Source organism: Salmo salar, chromosome ssa17 (assembly GCF_905237065.1).
Source record: "Salmo salar chromosome ssa17, Ssal_v3.1, whole genome shotgun sequence".
Lineage (NCBI taxonomy): Eukaryota > Metazoa > Chordata > Actinopteri > Salmoniformes > Salmonidae > Salmo > Salmo salar.
The window spans coordinates 32681026-32708164 of record NC_059458.1 but is presented as its reverse complement, the minus strand read 5'-3'; the positions used below and the strand labels follow the sequence as shown (position 1 = coordinate 32708164).

Genomic DNA, 27139 nt, shown 5'->3' with positions numbered 1-27139 from the left:
ACAGAGTGATGTTTGACAGAGTGATGTTTAACAGAATGATGTTTAACAGAGTGATGTTTAACAGAGTGATGTTTGACAGAGTGATGTTTGACAGAGTGATGTTTGACAGAGTGATGTTTGACAGAGTGATGTTTAACAGAGTGATGTTTAACAGAGTGATGTTTGACAGAGTGATGTTTGACAGAGTGATGTTTGACAGTGATGTTTGACAGAGTGATGTTTGACAGAGTGATGTTTAACAGAGTGATGTTTAACAGAGTGATGTTTGACAGAGTGATGTTTGACAGAGTGATGTTTGACAGTGATGTTTGACAGAGTGATGTTTGACAGAATGATGTTTAACAGAGTGATGTTTAACAGAATGATGTTTAACAGAGTGATGTTTGACAGAGTGATGTTTGACAGTGATGTTTGACAGAGTGATGTTTAACAGAGTGATGTTTAACAGAGTGATGTTTAACAGAGTGATGTTTGACAGAGTGATGTTTGACAGAGTGATGTTTAACAGAGTGATGTTTGACAGAGTGATGTTTGACAGTGATGTTTGACAGAGTGATGTTTGACAGAGTGATGTTTAACAGAGTGATGTTTAACAGAGTGATGTTTGACAGAGTGATGTTTGACAGAGTGATGTTTGACAGAGTGATGTTTAACAGAGTGATGTTTGACAGAGTGATGTTTAACAGAGTGATGTTTAACAGAGTGATGTTTAACAGAGTGATGTTTGACAGAGTGATGTTTGACAGAGTGATGTTTGACAGAGTGATGTTTAACAGAATGATGTTTAACAGAGTGATGTTTGACAGAGTGATGTTTGACAGTGATGTTTAACAGAGTGATGTTTGACAGAGTGATGTTTAACAGAATGATGTTTAACAGAGTGATGTTTGACAGAGTGATGTTTAACAGAGTGATGTTTAACAGAGTGATGTTTGACAGAGTGATGTTTGACAGAGTGATGTTTGACAGAGTGATGTTTAACAGAGTGATGTTTAACAGAGTGATGTTTAACAGAGTGATGTTTAACAGAGTGATGTTTGACAGAGTGATGTTTAACAGAGTGATGTTTAACAGAGTGATGTTTAACAGAATGATGTTTAACAGAGTGATGTTTAACAGAGTGATGTTTGACAGAGTGATGTTTGACAGTGATGTTTGACAGAGTGATGTTTGACAGAGTGATGTTTAACAGAGTGATGTTTAACAGAGTGATGTTTAACAGAGTGATGTTTAACAGAGTGCTGTTTAACAGAGTGATGTTTGACAGAGTGATGTTTGACAGAGTGATGTTTAACAGAGTGATGTTTAACAGAGTGATGTTTAACAGAGTGATGTTTGACAGAGTGATGTTTAACAGAGTGATGTTTGACAGAGTGATGTTTGACAGAGTGATGTTTGACAGAGTGATGTTTAACAGAGTGATGTTTGACAGACTGATGAGTTATATGTGATGTTTGACAGAGTGATGTTTAACAGAATGATGTTTAACAGAGTGATGTTTAACAGAGTGATGTTTGACAGAGTGATGTTTGACAGAGTGATGTTTAACAGAGTGATGTTTGACAGAGTGATGTTTAACAGAGTGATGTTTGACAGAGTGATGTTTGACAGAGTGATGTTTGACAGAGTGATGTTTAACAGAGTGATGTTTGACAGAGTGATGTTTGACAGAGTGATGTTTAACAGAGTGATGTTTGACAGAGTGATGTTTAACAGAGTGATGTTTGACAGAGTGATGTTTGACAGAGTGATGTTTAACAGAGTGATGTTTAACAGAGTGATGTTTGACAGAGTGATGTTTGACAGTGATATGTTAGATGTGATACTTATTTTATTTTAATATCTTCTGTTTTCCTCCCCCTCCCTCTCTCCAGAGGCTGACCTGCGTATCGGGGAGCTCCAGTGGGGAGACAGTGGGGTGTACCTCTGTAAGGTGGTCATCTCTGACGACCTCGAGGGCAGGAATGAGGCCCCTGTGGAGCTTCTGGTGTTGGGTGAGTCCTCAACTCCCCTTCTCAGCCCTCCCCTCTCCTCCCTCCAACCCTCCATTCCTCCATCCCCCCTCCTCACCCCTACCCTCCATTCCTCCATCCCCCCTCCTCACCCCTACCCTCCATTCCTCCATCCCCCCCTCCTCACCCCTACCCTCATCCCTCCTCACCCCCCTCCTCCCTACCTCTCCCCCCTGCCCCACTCCTCAGGAAGACAACCACCATTACACAGGAAGTGAAGCCAACCCAGACAGGAAGGGAAAACACTTCATGCAATACTTCCCATTTATGACATTAAGGATATGCAAATACAAGTCTATTTAAATATGATTTCTCTAATTTACCCTCAGGCAACATGATTCAAGTTGACATGAAGTTGAACTATTTCCATGGAGTACCCCCTCATATAGACGTTATATAAACCCCCTCATATAGACGTTATATAAACCCCCTCATATAGACGTTATATAAACCCCCTCATATAGACGTTATATAAACCCCCTCATATAGATGTTATATAAACCCCCTCATATAGATGTTATATAAACCCCCTCATATAGATGTTATATAAACCCCCTCATATAGATGTTATATAAACCCCCTCATATAGACGTTATATAAACCCCCTCATATAGATGTTATATAAACCCCTTCATATAGATGTTATATAAACCCCCTCATATAGACGTTATATAAACCCCCTCATATAGATGTTATATAAACCCCCTCATATAGACGTTATATAAACCCCCTCATATAGACGTTATATAAACCCCCTCATATAGATGTTATATAAACCCCCTCATATAGACGTTATATAAACCCCCTCATATAGACGTTATATAAACCCCCTCATATAGACTCTGCCTCTGTCCTACTGTCAGGTTGATCTCTCCCAGTCATCTACCACCCTGCCTCTGTCCTACTGTCAGGTTGATCTCTCCCAGTCATCTACCACCCTGCCTCTGTCCTACTGTCAGGTTGATCTCTCCCAGTCATCTACCACCCTGCCTCTGACCTACTGTCAGGTTGTTCTCTCCCAGTCATCTACCACTCTGCCTCTGTCCTACTGTCAGGTTGATCTCTCCCAGTCATCTACCACCCTGCCTCTGTCCTACTGTCAGGTTGATCTCTCCCAGTCATCTACCACCCTGCCTCTGAACTACTGTCAGGTTGCTAGGCAGTAGTCACTCCTGTTATGTAACCAGGCTCCGTTAGTCGTTAGCTAAGGAACATCTATCAATGGAAACAATGCAGCTATCATGTGGACAATAGTGGCCCATCATCTAGTGTAGAGATGTACAGGACTGAGTACTGTTAGGACAATAGTAGCACATCATCTAGTGTAGAGATGTACAGGACTGAGTACTGTTAGGACAATAGTAGCACATCATCTAGTGTAGAGATGTACAGGACTGAGTACTGTTAGGACAATAGTAGCCCATCATCTAGTGTAGAGATGTACAGGACTGAGTACTGTTAGGACAATAGTAGCACATCATCTAGTGTAGAGATGTACAGGACTGAGTACTGTTAGGACAATAGTAGCCCATCATCTAGTGTAGAGATGTACAGGACTGAGTACTGTTAGGACAATAGTAGCACATCATCTAGTGTAGAGATGTACAGGACTGAGTACTGTTAGGACAATAGTAGCACATCATCTAGTGTAGAGATGTACAGGACTGAGTACTGTTAGGACAATAGTAGCCCATCATCTAGTGTAGAGATGTACAGGACTGAGTACTGTTAGGACAATAGTAGCCCATCATCTAGTGTAGAGATGTACAGGACTGACTACTGTTAGGACAATAGTAGCACATCATCTAGTGTAGAGATGTACAGGACTGAGTACTGTTAGGGAGGTGTCTTCTTGACATCCTGCCTGTTGGCTAGTGGGATAGGTCTGTCTGTGCCCACTCAGTGTAGTGTGTTGTAATGCTAATGCTTTTCCTGTGTGATATACTGTCTGTTAGCTGGGAAGGTACAACTTGTTTCCTTAGCATGAAAAGAAAGTGTCTGTTTGAGTGAATCCTGTGTGTGTTAACGTGTGTGTGTTAACGTGTGTGTGTTAACGTGTGTGTGTGTGTTAACGTGTGTGTGTTAACGTGTGTGTGTACATTCATGCGTGTGTACGTATATTTATGTGTTATTGCTCAACAATGGCGGCCCCACATCCCTGAGTGTGGTAACTAGCGTCGCCATGGTGACGCTCTGCGTGGCCATACTGCTTTTGAGAGAGAGAGAGAGAGAGAGAGAGAGAGAGAGAGAGAGAGAGAGAGAGAGAGAGAGAGAGAGAGAGAGAGAGAGAGAGACCTTTTATTTGGCTGGCTGTCTCTCTATAAACCAGTCCAGTAGAACCACCCACTCAGCACTAAGTCCAGAGTCTCTATAACACACTACAGCCCAGTTATACCACATAGATAGATGATCTTCATCACATCCCAGTGTTGAAGAGACAGAGACACATTCTGGCCACTGAGCCGTTTCTTCTACTTACCATTTTGATGTCTCTGCCTGCAGGAAGTTGAAGGTCATTGAAGGTCGTTTCTGGAGCCGTTGCTAACTAGTGTTAACACAATGACTGGAGGGCTACAGGAACACTTAGCATGCTTTCACACCATTCCTTTAAACCACAGTGGTCTGTCAGTGGACCATGTCCTCTGTGATGTGTAGTAGCTCTCACAGAACTACACCATCCCTTTAAACCACAGTGGTCTGTCAGTGGACCATGTCCTCTGTGATGTGTAGTAGCTCTCACAGAACTACACCATCCCTTTAAACCACAGTGGTCTGTCAGTGGACCATGTCCTCTGTGATGTGTAGTAGCTCTCACAGAACTACACCATCCCTTTAAACCACAGTGGTCTGTCAGTGGACCATGTCCTCTGTGATGTGTAGTAGCTCTCACAGAACTACATTGAGTAGAAATTGGGTTACCCCAGATATTGACCTAGTAAAGTAGAAGCCACTTGTCGGGATTCCCACGGCAACAACTAGGTTTTACTGTTGTCAGGGGTCCAGGGGAATGAATGGCGTGACACGGGGAGAGAGAAAGACTAGGTGGTCAAATATATAGATCAGGGGTGAGAGTCGTTAGTGTGTTGTATTGTAGGCTTGTTAGTGTGTGTTGTATTGTAGGCTTGTTAGTGTGTGTTGTATTGTAGGCTTGTTAGTGTGTGTGGTATTGTAGACTTGTTAGTGTGTGTTGTATTGTAGGCTTGTTAGTGTGTGTTGTATTGTAGGCTTGTTAGTGTGTGTTGTATTGTAGGCTTGTTAGTGTGTTGTATTGTAGGCTTGTTAGTGTGTGTTGTATTGTAGGCTTGTTAGTGTGTTGTATTGTAGACTTGTTAGTGTGTTGTATTGTAGGCTTGTTAGTGTGTGTTGTATTGTAGACTTTTTAGTGTGTTGTATTGTAGGCTTGTTAGTGTGTGTTGTATTGTAGACTTGTTAGTGTGTTGTATTGTAGACTTGTTAGTGTGTGTTGTATTGTAGGCTTGTTAGTGTGTTGTATTGTAGGCTTGTTAGTGTGTGTTGTATTGTAGGCTTGTTAGTGTGTGTTGTATTGTAGGCTTGTTAGTGTGTGTTGTATTGTAGGCTTGTTAGTGTGTGTTGTATTGTAGGCTTGTTAGTGTGTTGTATTGTAGGCTTGTTAGTGTGTGTTGTATTGTAGACTTGTTAGTGTGTTGTATTGTAGACTTGTTAGTGTGTGTTGTATTGTAGGCTTGTTAGTGTGTTGTATTGTAGGCTTGTTAGTGTGTGTTGTATTGTAGGCTTGTTAGTGTGTGTTGTATTGTAGGCTTGTTAGTGTGTGTTGTATTGTAGGCTTGTTAGTGTGTGTTGTATTGTAGGCTTGTTAGTGTGTTTTGTATTGTAGGCTTGTTAGTGTGTGTTGTATTGTAGACTTGTTAGTGTGTTGTATTGTAGGCTTGTTAGTGTGTTGTATTGTAGGCTTGTTAGTGTGTGTTGTATTGTAGGCTTGTTAGTGTGTGTTGTATTGTAGGCTTGTTAGTGTGTGTTGTATTGTAGGCTTGTTAGTGTGTGTTGTATTGTAGGCTTGTTAGTGTGTGTTGTATTGTAGACTTGTTAGTGTGTGTTGTATTGTAGGCTTGTTAGTGTGTGTTGTATTGTAGACTTGTTAGTGTGTTGTATTGTATACTTGTTAGTGTGTTGTATTGTAGGCTTGTTAGTGTGTGTTGTATTGTAGACTTGTTAGTGTGTTGTATTGTAGGCTTGTTAGTGTGTGTTGTATTGTAGACTTGTTAGTGTGTGTTGTATTGTAGAATTGTTAGTGTGTGTTGTATTGTAGGCTTGTTAGTGTGTGTGTTGTATTGTAGGCTTGTTAGTGTGTTGTATTGTAGACTTGTTAGTGTGTTGTATTGTAGACTTGTTAGTGTGTGTTGTATTGTAGGCTTGTTAGTGTGTGTTGTATTGTAGGCTTGTTAGTGTGTGTTGTATTGTAGGCTTGTTAGTGTGTTGTATTGTAGGCTTGTTAGTGTGTGTTGTATTGTAGGCTTGTTAGTGTGTGTTGTATTGTAGGCTTGTTAGTGTGTGTTGTATTGTAGACTTGTTAGTGTGTGTTGTATTGTAGGCTTGTTAGTGTGTTGTATTGTAGGCTTGTTAGTGTGTGTTGTATTGTAGGCTTGTTAGTGTGTTGTATTGTAGACTTGTTAGTGTGTTGTATTGTAGGGTTGTTAGTGTGTGTTGTATTGTAGACTTGTTAGTGTGTTGTATTGTAGGCTTGTTAGTGTGTGTTGTATTGTAGACTTGTTAGTGTGTTGTATTGTAGACTTGTTAGTGTGTGTTGTATTGTAGGCTTGTTAGTGTGTTGTATTGTAGGCTTGTTAGTGTGTGTTGTATTGTAGGCTTGTTAGTGTGTGTTGTATTGTAGGCTTGTTAGTGTGTGTTGTATTGTAGGCTTGTTAGTGTGTGTTGTATTGTAGGCTTGTTAGTGTGTGTTGTATTGTAGGCTTGTTAGTGTGTGTTGTATTGTAGGCTTGTTAGTGTGTGTTGTATTGTAGACTTGTTAGTGTGTTGTATTGTAGGCTTGTTAGTGTGTTGTATTGTAGGCTTGTTAGTGTGTGTTGTATTGTAGGCTTGTTAGTGTGTTGTATTGTAGGCTTGTTAGTGTGTGTTGTATTGTAGGCTTGTTAGTGTGTGTTGTATTGTAGGCTTGTTAGTGTGTGTTGTATTGTAGGCTTGTTAGTGTGTGTTGTATTGTAGACTTGTTAGTGTGTTGTATTGTAGACTTGTTAGTGTGTTGTATTGTAGGCTTGTTAGTGTGTGTTGTATTGTAGGCTTGTTAGTGTGTTGTATTGTAGGCTTGTTAGTGTGTGTTGTATTGTAGGTTTGTTAGTGTGTGTTGTAATGTAGGCTTGTTAGTGTGTGTTGTATTGTAGGCTTGTTAGTGTGTGTTGTATTGTAGGCTTGTTAGTGTGTGTTGTATTGTAGGCTTGTTAGTGTGTGTTGTATTGTAGGTTTGTTAGTGTGTGTTGTATTGTAGGCTTGTTAGTGTGTGTTGTATTGTAGGCTTGTGTCACATCCTGGCCAGTATATAAGGTTAATTGTTTTGTAGTTTGGTCAGGGCGTGGCAGGGGGTATTTGTTTTATGTGGTTCGGGGTGGTGTGTTTGTGTAAAGGGTGTTTGATTTAGTATTTCCGGGTTTTGGTTTATGTTTAGTTAATTCTATGGTTAGTCTAGTGTGTGTGTTTCTATGTTTGGTTGATTGGGGTTGGGACTCTCAGTTGAAGGCAGGTGTTGTCTATCTGCCTTTGATTGAGAGTCCCATATATTAGGGTGTGTTTGTATGTGTTATTTGTGGGTGATTGTTCTGTGCTTAGCCGTGTGCCTAGTCAGACTGTTATTGTCGTTCGTTTTTCGTGTTTGTTATTTTTGTATGTTCATTTTGAGAGTAATTAAAAATCAAGATGAGCATTCACGTACCTGCTGCGTTTTGGTCCTCATTCACCGACGACAACCGTGACAGAATCACCCACCACCAAAGGACCAAGCAGCAGAGGAAGGAGCATACGGAGTTCGAGTTGGACTGGCGGGAGAAATGGACCTGGGAGGAAGTTCTGGACGGGGCCGGACCTTGGCACCAGGCTGGGGATTATCGACGCCCGCAGTGGGAAATTGAGGCAGCCAAGGCAGAGAGGCGGTGGTACGAGGCCAAGTACGCGCTGAAGGAGAAGCACGAGAGGCACCCCCAAGAAAATTTTGGGGGGGGGCACACGGGTAGTTTGGCTAGGCGTAAGAAGAGCCGGAAGCCAGCTACCCGTGGTTATATGGAAGAGCGTATGGGGTGGAGAGCGCTATGTTTCGCTGAGGAGCGCACTATCTCACCCATACGCACGCACAGTCCGGTGCGCGTTATTCCAGCCCCTCGCAGGTGCCGTGCTAGAGCGGGCATCCAGCCTGGTAGGAGGATGCCTGCGCAGCGCATCTGGTCGCCGGTACGCCTCCGAGGACCAGGCTACCCAACTCCCGCTCTACGCACGGCTACCATCAGGCCCCTGCACAGCCCAGTCTGCCCTGTACGAGCACCCTGCTCGTACAGGGCTACTAGTTCCATCCAGCCAAGACGGGTTGTGCAGGAGGTAAGATCGAGACCGACTGTGCGCCTCCATAGCCCTGGGTTTCCAGCTCCTGTCTCTCGTGCGGACCCGGAAGTGCGTCAACCCAGTCCGACTCGTCCTGTTCCCGCTCCCCGCACTAGCCTGGAGGTGCGTGTACATAATCTGGTAAGCCCAGTACCAGCACCACGCACCAGGCTACAAGTGCGTCAACCCAGCCACGCCAGTCAACAGTCACCAGAGCTGCCCGCCAGTCAACAGTCGTCACCAGAGCTGCCCGCCAGCCAACAGTCGTCACCAGAGCTGCCCGCCAGCCAACAGTCGTCAGAGCTGCCCGCCAGTCAACAGTCGTCAGAGCTGCCCGCCAGTCAACAGTCGTCAGAGCTGCCCGCCAGTCAACAGTCGTCAGAGCTGCCCGCCAGTCAACAGTCGCCAGAGAGGTCAGACTGCGCTGAACTGCCGGAGTGGCCAGACTGTGCTGAACTGCCGGAGTGGCCAGACTGCGCTGAACTGCCGGAGTGGCCAGACTGCGCTGAACTGCCGGAGTGGCCAGACTGCGCTGAACTGCCGGAGTGGCCAGACTGCGCTGAACTGCCGGACTGTCCCGAGTTGCCAGACTGCCCAGACTGTCCCGAGTTGCCAGACTGCCCAGACTGTCCCGAGTTGCCAGACTGCCCAGACTGTCCCGAGTTGCCAGACTGTCCCGAGTGGCCAGACTGTCCCGACTGTCCCGAACTGCCAGACTGCCCAGACTGTCCCGAACTGCCAGACTGGCCCGACTGCCCCCCGGCGATGCCAGACTGGCCTGACTGCCCCTCGGCGATGCCAGAGTGGCCCGACAGCCTGGAACGGCCGGAACCAGAGCCACCTCCAGAAATAGGTGGGTTGGGGAGGGGGGGTGTAGCACAGTGCCGTCGTTGACGGCAGCCACCCTCCCTTCCCTCCCTTTAGAAAAGGGGACTTTTTGTTGGTGTTGCTTGGGGTTATTTTTTGTTAAGGTGCTTCTGGGGTAGCACCTTTTAAGGGGGGGGGGGTACTGTCACGTCCTGGCCAGTATATAAGGTTAATTGTTTTGTAGTTTGGTCAGGGCGTGGTAGGGGGTATTTGTTTTATGTGGTTCGGGGTGGTGTGTTTGTGTAAAGGGTGTTTGATTTAGTATTTCCGGGTTTTTGGTTTATGTTTAGTTAATTCTATGGTTAGTCTAGTGTGTGTGTTTCTATGTTTGGTTGATTGGGGTTGGGACTCTCAGTTGAAGGCAGGTGTTGTCTATCTGCCTTTGATTGAGAGTCCCATATATTAGGGTGTGTTTGTATGTGTTATTTGTGGGTGATTGTTTTGTGTTGAGCCTATGCTTTGCCAGACTGTTTGTTAGTTGTTCGTTTTTTTCGTTTTTGTTATTTTGTATGTTCATTTTTTGAAGATAATTAAAAATCAAGATGAGCATTCACGTACCTGCTGCGTTTTGGTCCTCATTCACCGACGACAACCGTGACAGCTTGTTAGTGTGTGTTGTATTGTAGGCTTGTTAGTCTGTGTTGTATTGTAGGCTTGTTAGTGTGTGTTGTATTATATGCTTGTAAGGTCAGGTTCTCTGGTTGTGAAGGGGGCAGGAACAGTTTTCTCCACTTTATTAGTCAACACATGGGTCAGAGGTCATAGAAAGAACAAATGTCCAGAGTGAGTGAAACAGAAAACCTCTAAACTCCTCTCTGTTTCATAATGACTGCCAGCCAGTCAGGCAACGGTGCATTAGCCCAGTACCCAGCAGTGAGGGGAGGAATTCCAGGAGTAAGTTCCATCTAAGCTGCTCTTGATGTGGGCAAAGAGAGTAGGGCCGTCCAGGAGGGCCTGGGAGCTCCTACACCATTAAACCCTCTTCCTGTCTGTCTGATACTTACAACACGCTCTGATAAAGTTGTTTTGCCTGAACAGGAACAATGTACTGACATGGGTCATGGTCTGTATCAGGATCTCTGCTTCAAACCACTGGAGGCCAGGACAACACTGGACAGTCTGTCCTGTACCAGCCTGAACAATAGACAGATATGGGCAGCATATTGCCAAGGTTGGTATCAGGATCCCTGCTTCAAACCACTGGAGGCCACAGGAGAAACATTGTGCTCCTTTGGGGTAATAGAAAAACAGATCTTTGTATTCCCTCAGGCAGGGTCCTACCTAGGCAGCGATAGTAGGAGCATGTCAAGATGTATAGATCAGGTTAATACAGGCTCTCACACTTAACAACATTACAGTACTAATAACCTTCTGAATACCTTCTGTGTCTGACATCAATATGAGTGGATTTAAGTCCTTTCTACAACACTCCAGGTTCGTATCAATATGAGTGGATTTAAGTCCTTTCTATGACACTCCAGGTTCGTATCCTTCTTTGAAAAAGTATTGCTTCACCTGCTACATTTCTAGTCTTGTAGTGTGACACGGACTGTGGTGTTTGTATGGTCAGCATGGTAGCAGCCAGGATACAGTATACTCCCTACATGTATTTTAGATGTGTATCTCTATGGCTACTGTACAACATTCCAGCACACAGCCAAGATCAAACAACCACATTATGGGGGGAAGTAAATGGTCTTCCCTAATCTACTCTATCTCTCTCTCTCCATCCCCCCGTTCTCTCTATTGCTATCTCCCTCTCTCTCCATCCCCCCTTTCTCTCCTATTCCTCTTTCCCTCTCTCACCCTCACTCTCCATCCCCCATTTCTCTCTATTCCTCTCTCCCACTCTCTCCCTTACACTCATCCCCCATTTCTCTCTATTCCTTTTTCTCCCACTCTCTCCCTTACTCTCATCCCCCATTTCTCTCTATTCCTTTTTCTCTCTCTCACCCTCACTCTCCATCCCCCATTTCTCTCTATTCCTTTTTCTCCCACTCTCTCCCTTACTCTCATCCCCCATTTCTCTCTATTCCTTTTTCTCCCACTCTCTCCCTCACTCTCCATCCCCCATTTCTCTCTATTCCTTTTTCTCTCTCTCACCCTCACTCTCCATCCCCCATTTCTCTCTATTCCTTTTTCCCTCTCTCACCCTCACTCTCCATCCCCCATTTCTCTCTATTCCAGTCTCCCTCTCTCACCCTCACTCTCCATCCCCCATTTCTCTCTATTCCTCTCTCCCACTCTCTCCCTCACTCTCATCCCCCTTTCTCTCTATTCCTCTGTCCCTCTCTATCCTTCTCTCTCTCTCTCTTTCTCGCTATTCCTCTCCCCCCTCTCTCTTCTCTTCTCCCCCCCACCCCCTCTCTCTCTCGTACCAGCCTGTGCCACATTATAACACATTTGTGTGAGCGTGGCTAACCTTTTTTTGTGGAGTTGTATATGAGGTTGAAATATGAACTAACATTAGTGACTCATATCCCCAGAGAGGGAAACAGTAAGAGATAGAGAGAACGTGTTATTGTAACACAGAGCTGCTGGCAGTGAATTCACTGCCTATGTATTTGTGACATCACTGTGATGGACTGGTAATATCATCAACTCATTTGTCTACAGACTGACTGGAAGCTCCCCAATTCAATCCACTACAGATAAAGGGAAGCAGCACCAGGTTCAGTCAGTCTGTTTGAGTCAGGCTGTATTTCAAGGACAGGTGTGGTGACTCAAAGCATTGCTTTTCAACTAAAACCTTATCAATGACAAGCACATTAAAGTTAAAGCCAGATGACTGAAGTATCTTCAACTGTCTTCATAAAGCAGAGGTTGCTGACTGTGCTCTTCACAGGTCCTCACGGCCAGCCATAGCTATGGAAACCATGTGATCCTGTGTGGATCAGTTGGTAGAGCATGGTGCTTGTAATGCTAGGGTTGTGTTGGTTTTTTGAAGTATGAAAATGTATGAACTCTGGAGAAAAGCGTCTGCTAAAGGACTAAAATGTAAATGTGAGAAAATGAAACACAGTTCCCTAAACAGGTACATATTCAGTGGGGCTGTGATGGAAAAGCCCTATCAGAGTGAGTCAGGATGTATTTCATGTGGGGTGAAGGAAACACAGTCATATTTCTCAGCATCATTGCTTTTCAACAAAACCATATTTAGACTGAAACCACATTTAGACTGAAAGTGGCATCTTCTGCATGCTGGCATGTCCACCTTCCTGGCTCTTCTATTGTCCAAATCTCTGCATGCTGCTGCTACCTGTACTTCATTCTCCCAGAACTTTCCCATGACCCTTGACAATTCCTTTTTTAATTCAGTCGATTCAAGAAGTAAACTGAAATTCCAATTCCAATTTCCCTCAACACTTAAAAAAAAAAATGGAATTAGAATTTTGGTTTAGATCCTGAATTGAAATGGAATTGACCCCAACCCTGCTACTCCCCTGTCTTTTGACCTTTCCTGCCCTCTGTCCTGTCTTGCCCTGCCCTGTCCTGTCCTATCCTGTCCTTCACCTCTGCTCTTCTCCTCTCTCCAGGTAAGACAGGTACAGGTCTGTCAGATGATCTCCTGCCTGACTTTGATGTGAAGATTATGCCAGGTAGGTAGGGGCGTGTCCTCCTCACCTGTGTCTGTCTGTCTCTTCTTTTCACTCATTAACACAAAACTATTGCTTCTTCACTGCCCAATCAGCTTCATGTTGTTCTTTAGTAATCCAATCAGTTATCTTATTACAAATCAAACAAATGATTATGGTCAGTTTACTGTTGAACAGAGAGAGAGACAGACCAGAGAGAGAGAGCGAGAGACAGATAGAGAGACAGACCAGAGACAGAGAGACACAGACCAGAGACAGAGAGAGAGACAGACCAGAGAGAGAGACAGACCAGAGAGAGAGAGACAGACCAGAGACAGACCAGAGAGAGAGGGAGAGAGAGAGTTAGACCAGAGAGAGAGGGAGAACAGAGAGAGAGACAGACCAGAGAGAAAGAGAGACAGACCAGAGACAGATCAGAGAGAGAGAGACCAGAGAGAGAGAGAGACCAGAGAGAGAGAGAGACAGACCAGAGAGAGAGAAAGAGAGAGACAGACCAGAGAGAGAGAGACAGACCAGAGAGAGAGGGAGAGAGAGACAGACCAGAGAGAGAGGGAGAACAGAGAGAGACAGACGAGAGAGAGAGAGAGAGAGAGAGAGAGAGAGAGAGAGAGAGCGAGAGACAGACCAGAGACAGAAAGAGAGAGACAGATCAGAGAGAGAGAGAGAGAGAGACCAGAGAGATAGGAAGAAAGAGAGAGAGAGACTTGTGGTTTCTGGCCCAGCCCAAAGGAAGTCCATCATTAGGGATTGTTATTGTGAGTAACATAATTATAGTGAGAGAGTTTAGAGGATGGTTGAACTGGACATTATGGAGTAATGATGTTTACAGGATGGTTGAACTGGACATTATGGAGTAATGATGTTTACAGGATGGTTGACCTGGACATTATGGAGTAATGATGTTTACAGGATGGTTGAACTGGACATTATGGAGTAATGATGTTTACAGGATGGTTGAACTGGACATTATGGAGTAATGATGTTGAGAGAGTTTACAGGATGGGTGACCTGGACATTATGGGAGTCAGAGAGAAGGGAGTTGATATTGTCTTCTGTCACATTCCCCAAATTCAGATGTTTCCTCGTCTTGGAGGTTGTTGACAGATTTGGGTATGGTGAGATGGAAATGGCTTATTCAGGGATGTCTCATTCACTCTCATTTCAAATGTTGATGTTGCATTAGTACATGTTCTTCTCAACAGCAGCTCCCACATCGTACTGTAATGTTTCATAGTCAGTGTTTGTGTTTAGCAGCTCCCACATCGTACTGTAATGTTTCATAGTCAGTGTTTGTGTTTAGCAGCTCCCACATCGTACTGTAATGTTTCATAGTCAGTGTTTGCGTTTGTAGTATGTAAAATATAAATATACAGTGCGTTTGGAAAGTATTCAGAACCCTTACACATTTTGTTATGTTACAGCCTTGTTTTAAAATGGATTAAATATTTTTTCCGTCATCAATCTACACACAAAACTCCATAATGACAAAGCAAAAACAGGTTTGTAGAATTTTTTACAAATTTATTTAAATAAATCTGAAATATCACATTTACACAAGTATTCAGACCCTTTACTCAGAACTTTGTTTAAGCACCTTTGGCAGTGATTACAGCCTCGAGTCTTCTTGGGTATGATGCTGAAAGCTTGGCACACCTGTATTTGGGGAGTTTCTCCCATTTTTCTCTGCAGATCCTCTCAAGCTCTGTCATGTTTGATGGGGAGCGTCGCTGCAAAGCTATTTTCAGGTCTATCCAGAGATGTTCAATCGGGTTCAACTCCTGAGCACTCTGGAGTAGATTTTCATCAAGGATCTCTCTGTACTTTGCTCTGTTCATATTTCCCTCGATACTGACTAGTCTCCCAGTTCCTGCCACTGAAAAACATCCCCACAGAATGATGCCGCCACCACCATGCTTCACCATAGGGATGGTGCCAGGTTTCCTCCGGACGTGACGCTTGGCATTCACGCCAAAGATTTCGATCTTGGTTTCATCAGACCAGAGAAGTCTGAGAGTCCTTTAGGTTCCTTTTGGCAAACTCCAAGCCGGCTGTCATGTGCCTTTTTGTGAGGAATGGCTTCCGTCTGGCCACTCGACCATAAAGGCCTGATTGGTGGAGTGCTGCAGAGATGATTGTCCTTCTGGAAGGTTCTCCCATCTCCACAGAGGAACTCTGTCAGAGTGACCATCAGGTTCTTGGTCACCTCCCTGACCAAGGCCCTTTTCCCCCATTTGCTCAGTTTGGCCGGGCGGCCAGCTCTAGGAAGAGTCTTGGTGGTTCCAAACTTCTTCCATTTAAGAATGATGGTGGCCACTGTGTTCTTGGGGACCTTCAATACGGCAGACATTTTTGGTACCCTTCCCCAGATTTGTGGCTCGACACAATCTTGTCTCGGAGCTCTACGGACAATTCCTTCAACCTGTTGGCTTGGTTTTTGCTTTGACATGCATTGTCAACTGTGGGACCTTATATAGACAGTTGTGTGCCTATCCAAATCATGTCCAATCAATTGAATTTACCACAGGTGGACTCCAATCAAGTTGTAGTATCAGACCTCAGGATAAGACCCAGATGCAGACAGTTCGAAATAACAAAAGTGTATTACAACAACGGGGGCAGGCAAACGACAGGTCAAGGGCAGGCAGAGGTCAGTAATCCAGAGCAGAGTCTGAAAGGTACAGAACGGCAGGCAGGATCAGGGTCTGGGTCAGGCAGAGGTCAGTAATCCAGGACCGTGTCACAAGGTACAGAACGGCAGGCAGGCTCAGGGTCAGCTCAGGGTCAGGCAGGCAGAACAGTCAAAACCGGGAAAACTATAAAACAGGGACTATAGAGAAAAACAGGAGTATGGGAAAAACGCTGGCAGGCTTGATGAGACAAGATGAACTGGCAACAGACAAACAGAGAACACAGGTATAAATACACAGTGGATAATGAGGAAAATGGGCGACACCTGGAGGGGGGTGGAGACGAGCACAAGACAGGTAAAACAGATCAGGGTGTGACATGTAGAGACATCTAAAGGATGATCAATGGAAACAGGATGCACCTGAGCTCAATTTGGAGTCTCATAGCAAAGGGTCTGAATACTTATGTAAATAAGGTATTTATGTTTTTTAATTTGAATACATTTGCTAAAATTTCGGAAAACCTGTTTTCGCTTTGTCATAATGGGGTATTGTGTGTAGATTGATGAGGAACAACATTATTTAATCGATTTTAGAATAAGGCTGTAATGTAAAAACAAAATGTGGAAAAATGGAAGGGGTTTGAATACATTCCGAATGCATTGTTTGTCTCTGTGTGTATTAGAGATAATACAAATATGCCTCTGTGTGTAGTATATAGAATATAAATATATGTCTCTGTGTGTAGTATATATAATATAAATATGTCTTTGTGTGTAGTATATAGAATATAAATATGTCTCTGTGTGTAGTATATATAATATAAATATGTCTCTGCTTGTAGTATATATAATATAAATATGTCTTTGTGTGTAGTCATCATTCTGTCATAATGATGGTAGTCGATTAGGTCAGTATCAGCCATGTACTCTCTGCATGACATACTGTAACAGGAAACACTCTTTCCCTTTCCTGCCTGTAGCCTAGTCCCCTGACCAGACTTCCTGAAAAGTTGAGAGGATGTCTGTGTGTGTGTGTGTGTGTGTGGAGAGAGTGCGAGGGAATACGCTTCCAAGCAAAAACAAATACCACTTCCTACTCTAGAATGTTGCACATAGAAATGTAACTTTCATCTCTCTCTCATTTCTCTCTCTTATCTCTCTCTTTCAGAATGGGCCTTTGTGGGCTCGGTAGCCCTGGGTATTATCCTGTTCATCTTGCTGTTTGGTGTGTGTTGGTGCCAGTGCTGTCCTCACTCCTGCTGCTGTTATGTGTCCTGTTGGTGCTGTCCTGAGACCTGCTGCTGCCCACGACACTGTAAGTCCTGCTGCTTCCACTAGAGATCATACCACGTAAGATCAACTGTTGTAGTAAACTAATATTGTAGCATACTACTGTATGTCACTCATTCTACCAATCCACGACCACCTTTTTAGTGGATATCATTTCTACTACTGTACGGCCCCTCTATTCCCAGAGCACCTGTGGAGTCAGGAATACCTGAAGTGTCTGATGAATGGTCCACCTCCTGTCACGCTCTGACCTAGGAGAGATGTGTTTTCTCTGTTTAGTTAGGTCAGGGTGTGATAGGTGGGTGGGCATTCTATGTTTTGTTTTCTATGTTTTGGCCGGGTATGGTTTCCAATCAGAGGCAGCTGTCTATCATTGTCTCTGATTGGAAGCCATACTTAGGCAGCCTGTTTTTCCCTGTGGTTTCGTGGGATCTTGTTTTTTGTGCAGCTGTGTTTGAGCAGCCCCAGAACGTCACGTATGTTTCAGTTTCACCTGTTTATTGTTTTTGTTCAAGTTCACAAATAAAATATGTGGAACTACCGGCACACTGCGCCTTGGCTAATTTATGACAGGAAATACGAAGACAGCACTTGTGACACCTCCAGAATTAGATACCTGAAGTGATGAATGTTCCTCCTCCAGTATTACCTGTGGAGTCTGGAATACCTGAAGTGATAAATGTTCCTCCTCCAGTATTACCTGTGGAGTCTGGAATACCTGAAGTGATGAATGTTCCTCCTCCAGTATTACCTGTGGAGTCTGGAATACCTGAAGTGATGAATGTTCCTCCTCCAGTATTACCTGTGGAGTCTGGAATACCTGAAGTGATGAATGTTCCTCCTCCAGTACTTTCTGTCTCTTCTATCTCTCTGTTTTCTCTCCGTGTAGTGTACGAGGCAGGAAAGGGGTTGAGGAGCACGGCTTCGTCCCCCCAGATCGCTGTCTATCCACCCTACTACGTACCTGGGGTCCCGGCCATGGTCCCCATCGCTCCCCCCTCCCTGGTGGACACCAGGATGATGTCCGCTCCCCCCTCTCTGTCAGAGAACAGCGCAGCTGGAGGTGGGTACTGGGTCTGGTCTGGTGTTGTCTATTGATGTTCTGATGTTTTAAACGTTATCTAACAAACTGCATTTGGATTTTTAACATCATTTCTTAATTTAAGGCAGCAATATAAGAAACATACTGATATAGTTGAACAGCCATTTCTTCACCTTGTTGAATGTGTGTGGAAAGCTCATACAGAGCTCGACAGTTTGTAGTAGTGAGGCCTGTCTCTCCTCTCCTGCCTGACAAGTGTTTGTTGTCTCATATACGTCTCAGTGCGGCCTGTGTACCGGCTGCAGTCCACTCTGGATCAGTCCTCTCTGGATCAGGACTCTCTGAAGGTGTTGCAGCACGTAGAGAAACAGCTGGCTCATTTCCATCCGGCCAAGCCCCAGAGCCACGACTGTAAGCCCGACAGACAGACAGACAGACAGACAGACAGACAGACAGACAGACAGACAGACAGACAGACAGACAGACAGACAGACAGACAGACAGACAGACAGACAGACAGACAGACAGACAGACAGACAGACAGACAGACAGACAGACTCTATACACCCTATACTCTACTCTGTCTGAAATCCACTTCTGCATGTGTCATGACTGTAAGCCCTACAGACAGACATATAGCTACCCTACCCTGTGTAGACTCAGCAGGACTTATAATCTACTACACTCTGACATCCTCTGTGAAATCAACCAGACTCATGGCTGTAAGCCCTACAGACAGACAACCCCTGTGTAGGACAGAGTCAACATGCTTTATATACTCTAGCTATAATCTGCATGAAATCCATTCTGAAATAACCTCTGCCTACACACTACTCTCTGAAATCCTAGCTTCAACAGTGCTCCTCTTCTCTCTTCTCCTGCAACTGCACAAGCATTTCACTACACCCGCAATAACATCTGCTAAATATGTGACCAATAAAAATGTATTTGATTTGAAAGCATAAAGACAACACACCTGATTCTTCCTACTTCATAAAGACAACACAACTGATTCATTCTACTTCATAAAGACAACACACCTGATTCATTCTACTTCATAAAGACAACACAACTGATTCATTCTACTTCATAAAGACAACACACCTGATTCATTCTACTTCATAAAGACAACACAACTGATTCATTCTACTTCATAAAGACAACACACCTGATTCTTCCTACTTCATAAAGACAACACAACTGATTCATTCTACTTCATAAAGACAACACACCTGATTCATTCTACTTCATAAAGACAACACACCTGATTCTTCCTACTTCATAAAGACAACACACCTGATTATTCCTACTTCATAAAGACAACACACCTGATTATTCCTACTTCATAAAGACAATACACCTGATTCATCCTACTTCATAAAGACAATACACCTGATTCATCCTACTTCATAAAGACAACACACCTAATTGTTCCTACTTCATAAAGACAACACACCTAATTATTCCTACTTCATAAAGACAACACACCTGATTCATCCTACTTCATAAAGACAACACATCTGATTCATCCTACTTCATAAAGACAACACACCTGATTCATCCTACTTCATAAAGACAACACACCTGATTCATCCTACTTCATAAGGACAACACACCTGATTCATCCTACTTCATAAGGACAACACACCTGATTCATCCTACTTCATAAGGACAACACACCTGATTCATCCTACTTCATAAGGACAACACACCTGATTATTCCTACTTCATAAGGACAACACACCTGATTCATCCTACTTCATAAGGACAACACACCTGATTATTCCTACTTCATAAAGACAACACATCTGATTCATCCTACTTCATAAAGACAACACACCTGATTCATCCTACTTCATAAGGACAACACACCTGATTCATCCTACTTCATAAGGACAACACACCTGATTCATCCTACTTCATAAGGACAACACACCTGATTCATCCTACTTCATAAGGACAACACACCTGATTCATCCTACTTCATAAAGACAACCCAGCTGATTCATCCTCGTTTTAGGAGCCAGTCTCACACTATCCGTACATCACCACCTTGTTGATCCTCATCTAATGATTCATTCCTTGAATTCCTCCAATCTTCATCAACTGCTGGCAGATTGTTTTCTTTCTCAGATTGGATGTGTTGGCCTTGTGTGTCAAAGACAGTCTGTAGAAGAAGACCTATTGTAATGTGTCTGTTTGTTTTAGAGGTTTTTCATCTAGGACTTCCTCTCTCTCTCTCTATGTTCTGTGCATGTCCACTGGATGCTTCATTCAACTGGCATCTTATCTTAGGCCTAGTTACTGTGATACTAACACTGTGATTCATAGTATCATAAATACAAAAACGTACTCATGTCTCCACCCCTCCTCTCTCCTCCTCCTCCCCCTTCCCTCTCCTCTTCCTCAGCCTGCAGTATGTCAGAGCTCAGTTCTCTCCATGAGGTGGATACAGGGGGGTTCCGTCAGTCTTACCGACAGGTACAGAAGAAGGCCCTGCCAGCCATCCCTGACCACGACCGTGACCTTGAAGACATCCCTGACCTCCATCATCCCTCGTCCTCCTCTCAGACCCGTCGCTCCACACGCTACCAGCACCGCCGCAACCGCAGCATTGAGGAGGACCATCATCATAATAATAACAGCAGGTCGCCAGAAACGCCTTTAGACTGTGTGTGTGTGGAGGGGAATGGGGGTTGTGTGTATGTGTGTCTTCATAGGGGTTGTGTGTGTGTGTGTGTCTTCATAGGGGTTGTGTGTATGTGTGTGTGTGTGTGTCTTCATAGGGGTTGTGCGTGTGTGTGTGTGTGTGTGTGTGTGTGTGTGTGCGTGTGTGTGTGTGTGTGTGTTCTGCATGTTCTAAGTTCCTAATGTGATGTTATGTCCAGGTGGAACCCTCGTTCGGAGCACCTGCAGCGTAAGGCCTTCCTCCTGGGTGGGAAGTCAGGCTCTCTGGATGAGCTGGAGGAGTTTGCCCAGTGCTACAGACAGAGAGGCCCCAGGGAGCTCACCGTCAGGGACATCAGAGACACCGACCAGGAGTACGAGAGACTGGAGCTGCGTGAACGAGAAGGTGACCGGGATAGGGATCGGGAATACTATCCGCCTTCTTACCGGGACAAGACGGCGAAACGTGGTTACAGTGACAACAGGGATCGCGATGACCGCGCAGAGACTTGGCGAGAACGAGATCGCCAAGAGGATTGTCATGGGGATCGTCAGGGAGACCGACAATGCAGTTCGCCACCCTCGCCCAGGAAGAGACGGGGCACGTGGGACAACGAGCTGGAGCAGCGCCCCCCTAAACCCCCTGCCCCTCCTCCCCCTCCTCGCCAGAGCCCCCGGGGCCGGGACTATGATGACGAACTCCTGAGCACTCTTTTGGAGCGCAAGACCAGACGGGGTGGGGCCAGTGACAGTGGGGGTGATAGGGGCAGGGGAGGGGGGCGCAGCGAAGAGGACACGCCCTCAGACACACCCTCTAAGGGTTCTAAGGGCTCTAAGAAGAGCAGCGGCAGTGGCGGCGAGCGTCACCATAGCCGTTGGCCTAGCAACAGGGGGGTGGAGTTGGTATTAGACTCACGGGGAGAAGACTCTCTACCCCCGTACTGCCAGACTGCGTTAGAGCGGTTCAGAGCCACTGAGCGCCCCTCCCCCTCCCCTCGCCCCTCCAATGGAGGCTCCACCCATAGCCACACCCATACCCTACAGCAGGAGAGCGGAGAGGAGCGGGATAAGCCCCGGAAAGTGGTGAGCTACATTTAGGGTACACCCAGTATGGGTTCACTTCATCCACAGTAGAAATATACTGAAGAGATACTGTACTATAGTTGAGACTACTTATTTAGGACAAAGATATCCCTATGCTTATACAGTACTGTAGCTAAGACTGCTTAAAGGGATACTTCAGGATTTTGTCAATGAAGCCCTTTATCTACTTCCCCAGAGTAAGATGAACTTGTGGATACCATTTTTATGTCTCTGCGTGCAGTTTGAAGGAAGTTGCTAACTGGTGTTAGCGCAATTGCTAACTAGTGTTAGCGCAATGACTGGACGTCTATGGTAACTGCTAGCAACGCTAGTTAGCATTGGTTTGCAAAACTACTGAATGCAGAGACATAAAATTGGTATCCATGAGTTCATCTGACTGGGGAAGTAGATAAAGGGCTTCATTGCCAAAATCCCAAAGTATCCCTTTAAGGTAAGACAAGAGATAAGCTTATGCCCATCTTTCTTAGGTATGGAGGCTCACCTTTACAGATATACTGTGACTCAGGTGAGAAAGGAATCCGTTTTAGAAGTTATTGCACCTGTGCCTCTTAGCCAGAGAGATAAGCAGAATCATACCGTAATAAGAAAAGCTGGAAAACTATCGTCAAGATCTGAACCTGAACCACTTTGCTTACCTTTTTTATCGTTCCATTCTGCCAATGTCTTTTTTCTTATTCCCTGTGTTTGTTTTTCTAATCTAATGGTTTACAACTGTGTTTATATGGACTTTTATGGATCTAACTCCATTTGTCTGTAATCAGTTACAATTAAAAGGCACAGGTGATTAGATATCACATTTGTTCAACTTAACATCTTGACTACCACTACTAATACTTGGCTAATGCCAGCGTTGTGTTCGGCCTTCTAACATATTTATTTTTACCTCAGTTGAAATGGCAGAGCCAGGTGAAATCTCTTTGTAACCTTTGTGACCCCAATGTGACCCCAGAACCTGACCTCACTTATCCTTCTTATTCTGACTGCTTGCTGTCCCTTAGCCAACTAACTAACAGCTTGGCTTGCTGCCCCTCTCCCAACTAACTGACAAAGCTTGGCTTGCTGCCCCTCTCCCAACTAACTGACAGAGCTTGGCTTGCTGCCCGTCTCCCAACTAACTGACAGAGGTTGGCTTGCTGCCCCTCTCCCAACTAACTGACAGAGGTTGGCTTGCTGCCCCTCTCCCAACTAACTGACAGAGGTTGGCTTGCTGCCCCTCTCCCAACTAACTGACAGAGCTTGGCTTGCTGCCCCTCTCCCAACTAACTGACAGAGCTTGGCTTGCTGTCCCTCTCCCAACTAACTGACAGAGCTTGGCTTGATGCCCCTCAGCCAACTAACTGACAGCTTGGCTTGCTGCCCCTCAGCCAACGAACTGACAGAGCTTGGCTTGCTGCCCCTCAGCCAACTAACTGACAGAGCTTGGCTTGCTGCCCCTCAGCCAACTAACTGACAGAGCTTGGCTTGATGCCCCTCTCCCAACTAACTGACAGAGGTTGGATTGATGCCCCTCTCCCAACTAACTGACAGAGCTTGGCTTGCTGCCCCTCTCCCAACTAACTGACAGAGCTTGGCTTGCTGTCCCTCTCCCAACTAACTGACAGAGCTTGGCTTGATGCCCCTCAGCCAACTAACTGACAGCTTGGCTTGCTGCCCCTCAGCCAACTAACTGACAGAGGTTGGCTTGCTGCCCCTCAGCCAACGAACTGACAGAGCTTGGCTTGCTGCCCCTCAGCCAACTAACTGACAGAGCTTGGCTTGCTGCCCCTCAGCCAACTAACTGACAGAGCTTGGCTTGCTGCCCCTCAGCCAACTAACTGACAGAGCTTGGCTTGATGCCCCTCTCCCAACTAACTGACAGAGGTTGGATTGATGCCCCTCTCCCAACTAACTGACAGAGGTTGGATTGATGCCCCTCTCCCAACTAACTGACAGAGCTTGGCTTGCTGCCCCTCTCCCAACTAACTGACAGAGCTTGGCTTGCTGCCCCTCTCCCAACTAACTGACAGATCTTGGCTGAGATGAGTGGGGTCTTTTCACTGTTACACTGGGCTACATGAGCACAAAGCACAGCTTCCATCACTCTGCACACACGAGACTAACGTGAAGCTCTCTTGCTGTTTTCTTTTAACAGAGCACTCTTCTTAGCAGAGACTCTCTCATAGTTTGATGCCTGAAGAGGACACATACAGACACTGGGAAAGACACTGGGAATCATCCTCTACCCCCCCATCACCCCACACTGGGGATCATCCTCTACCCCCCCATCACCCCACACTGGGAATCATCCTCTACCCCCCATCACCCCACACTGGGGATCATCCTCTACCCCCCCATCACCCCACACTGGGGATCATCCTCTACCCCCCATCACCCCACACTGGGAATCATCCTCTACCCCCTTCACTCCACACTGGGGATCATCCTCTACCCCCCCATCACCCCACACTGGGAATCATCCTCTACCCCCCCATCACCCCACACTGGGGATCATCCTCTACCCCCCCATCACCCCACACTGGGGATCATCCTCTACCCCCGGTCACCCCACACTGGGAATCATCCTCTACCCCCATCACCCCACACTGGTGATCATTCTCTACCCCCATCACCCCACACTGGTGATCATTCTCTACCCCCTTCACCCCACACTGGGAATCATCCTCTACCCCCCATCACCCCACACTGGGGATCATTCTCTACCCCCCATCACCCCACACTGGGAATCATCCTCTACCCCCCATCACCCCACACTGGGGAGGAGAGAGGTTCTCAGAGCACACTGGGCAAGCAGAGAACACCTTGGAGAGGTCCGTGACCTTGCATCCAGCAGCAGAGGGAATGGCTACCTCTGAGTGACAGGCAGTACATCCACTGGACTGACCATGGCACAGGACTTAGGATAGTCTGATCAGGCTTCAGATACACATCGATCACCATGACCTAAGAAGAAGAGTAATGTTCAGAGCTGGGACAAAGACCTCTGGATGCACAGGACAAATAGCACTGTGTGTGTGTGTATTGGTGGATGTGTGTATTGGTGTGTGTGTGTATTGGTGGGTGTGTGTATTGGTGTGTGTGTGTATTGGTGGGTGTGTGAGACAAAGTATGGTGCTTATTCCTGTCTGCTCTTTTGTGTGTGAGAGTGAATAGTTTCTCCATCTCCCTGTCTTCTCCATTCTATTCTTCTCTCTCACTAACAACACACACTGAATGACGATGTCATCCCGGAGTTTCTGTCACTGCCACCTCTACACAGTGCACGCTCTCTCTGTGAAGTCGCTGAATGATGATGTCACTCGGGAGTTTCTGCCACTGCCTGCACCACCACCACCACCACCACTGCCCAGTCACGGTCGAAGGCCGGCGTTGAGACAACGTTTGGATTCTGTTGTGTGAATGGTGTGGATCCCCCATCCCATTGTGTCTTTCAGTGCCATTGTAAAGCACCTATTGGCCTTGCTTGGCCTTGACTCTGTGGATAGAGGACACAGTGTTTCTTAATCATCGTGTTTAATGCAATGACACAATGTGGGTTATACCCAGTACGTTTGGACTAGAGGGTACTACTAACAGAGCCAGTGAGAGAAACTGGAACTTTAGGGACGGCAGGTAGCCTAGTGGTTAAGAGCGTTGGGCCAGTAACCGAAAGGTCGGTGGTTCGAATCCTCGAGCCGACTAGGTGAAAAGAAATCTGTTGATCTGCCCTTGATCAAGGCACTTAACCCTGATTGCTCCTGTAAGTCGCTCTGGATAAGAGCGTCTGCTAAATGACGGAAATGTACTGGGTTGTGATTATGTGCCATCTATCCTTCGAAGACTGTATTTGGTATGTAATAGTTTTATACATAGTTTATCAACTCTGCCTGTCTCTGTCATGTTGTGATTACAATGCAGTAAATGATTGTGCAAGTGTAACTGAAAGCGCTGTGTGTGTTTAAGATAAGATAACAAAGGTGTGTTTAGTTTTCTTATCAATGTTGTGTAAACCGCTAAACACACAACTTTATCTCCACTCATTAGCACATACACACACACACACATTTACTGACCTTCATGCAAACATACTGGCTGTCAACTTACCACAGCTTTCTCTTTCTTATGCCTGCAAAACTTGTAGAAGGATTCGTTACAATTGTTCATGTTTAGTGTTGTTTTTTCCACTTCTTTCAGTGTATTTATTGTTCATTGCTTTTGTGATTTTCTATGTTATTTTCTTTCTATGCTTGTTCTCTGTCATTGTGTTCCTGTGTTCCATTTATCTGTCTATCAATGAGACGTTGTTTCACTGAGTTTAAGTCATAGGCGACAGGCAACAATAGCTTTGTCTATTTATGATCATCACGTACTGACTGTTACTCTAAGAGATCTGGTAATCACACACACACACACACACACACACACACACACACACACACACAGTCTGAAAACAGACAGTATCTTGGAAAGTGCATGTTGGTGAACACTAAACACACACAAGCACTTTAGCTGTATTTCTCCTTTAGGTTACTTTGTTATAATAACTTGTACCATAACTGTTTTTTTTTGCAATAACACTTACCATCCATTACAAACCAATGCCTAATAAACTATTTATTATTTAACTCCAGAGATGCAGTTTAACCACAGCATTTACCTCAAACATTGTTGACCAGACAGCTTCAATCTCATTCAATAAAGTCTACTTAATCTACACATCTTCTCCACTGTCCTTCACTCAGTTTATAAGGACCTTTTGTCACCCTTTAAGTGTTATGTCTTTATGGTAGTAAAGTATGTCTTATAAATCATTGTAGTAAAGTATGTCTTATAAACTGTGGTATGTCTTATAAACTATTTGTGAATCAACAATGTAGTTCTTATGAAGACTATATGAATGCTGTATAAAGTCTTAATAAACGTGGGTCAGTTAATTGTTCTGTTTTCTGACACATGTATTCTGTTGTGTCTGAGGCGCTGGCTGTTTTCCGCCAGGCGACTCATGATGTGGCTTGGGGTTGGGAGGTTGGGGAGGGGCTGACCACTCAGCTCAGGGTTGTATGTGAGGAATGTGGTTGAGCAACTCCTTCCTAGGCCTGAGAGCCTTAGAGCTTACACACACGCTAGCCTGAGGGGAGTGATGACATCACTTCTCTGAGAGGATAACAACAACTATGTCAGATAGATAACAACAACTATGTCAGATAACAACAACTATGTCAGATAGATAACAACAACTATGTCAGATAGATAACAACAACTATGTCAGATAGATAACAACAACTATGTCAGATAGATAACAACAACTATGTCAGATAACAACAACTATGTCAGATAGATAACAACAACTATGTCAGATAACAACAACTATGTC

General features: G+C 45.0%; 1 protein-coding gene across 4 annotated transcripts in view; it reads left to right on the top strand.

Moving 5' to 3' along the window:
- Positions 1–26699, top strand: part of LOC106595176 (immunoglobulin-like domain-containing receptor 2) — a 39343-nt gene extending 12644 nt beyond the window's left edge. The window contains exons 3-11 of one of the 4 annotated variants that reach the window (XM_045699492.1): positions 1875–1994; positions 12998–13060; positions 16855–17001; positions 17866–18039; positions 18301–18429; positions 20429–20666; positions 20907–21768; positions 22257–22294; positions 23921–26699. In XM_045699492.1, the coding sequence (XP_045555448.1) occupies positions 1875–1994; positions 12998–13060; positions 16855–17001; positions 17866–18039; positions 18301–18429; positions 20429–20666; positions 20907–21768; positions 22257–22289 (1766 nt within the window). In that variant the 3' untranslated portion in view covers positions 22290–22294; positions 23921–26699. The remainder of the gene's footprint in view (positions 1–1874; positions 1995–12997; positions 13061–16854; positions 17002–17865; positions 18040–18300; positions 18430–20428; positions 20667–20906; positions 21769–22256; positions 22295–23920) is intronic. The other 3 variants (XM_045699491.1, XM_045699494.1, XM_045699493.1) reach the window with 3 other exon arrangements.
- The last annotated feature ends 440 nt before the right edge of the window (positions 26700–27139 follow it).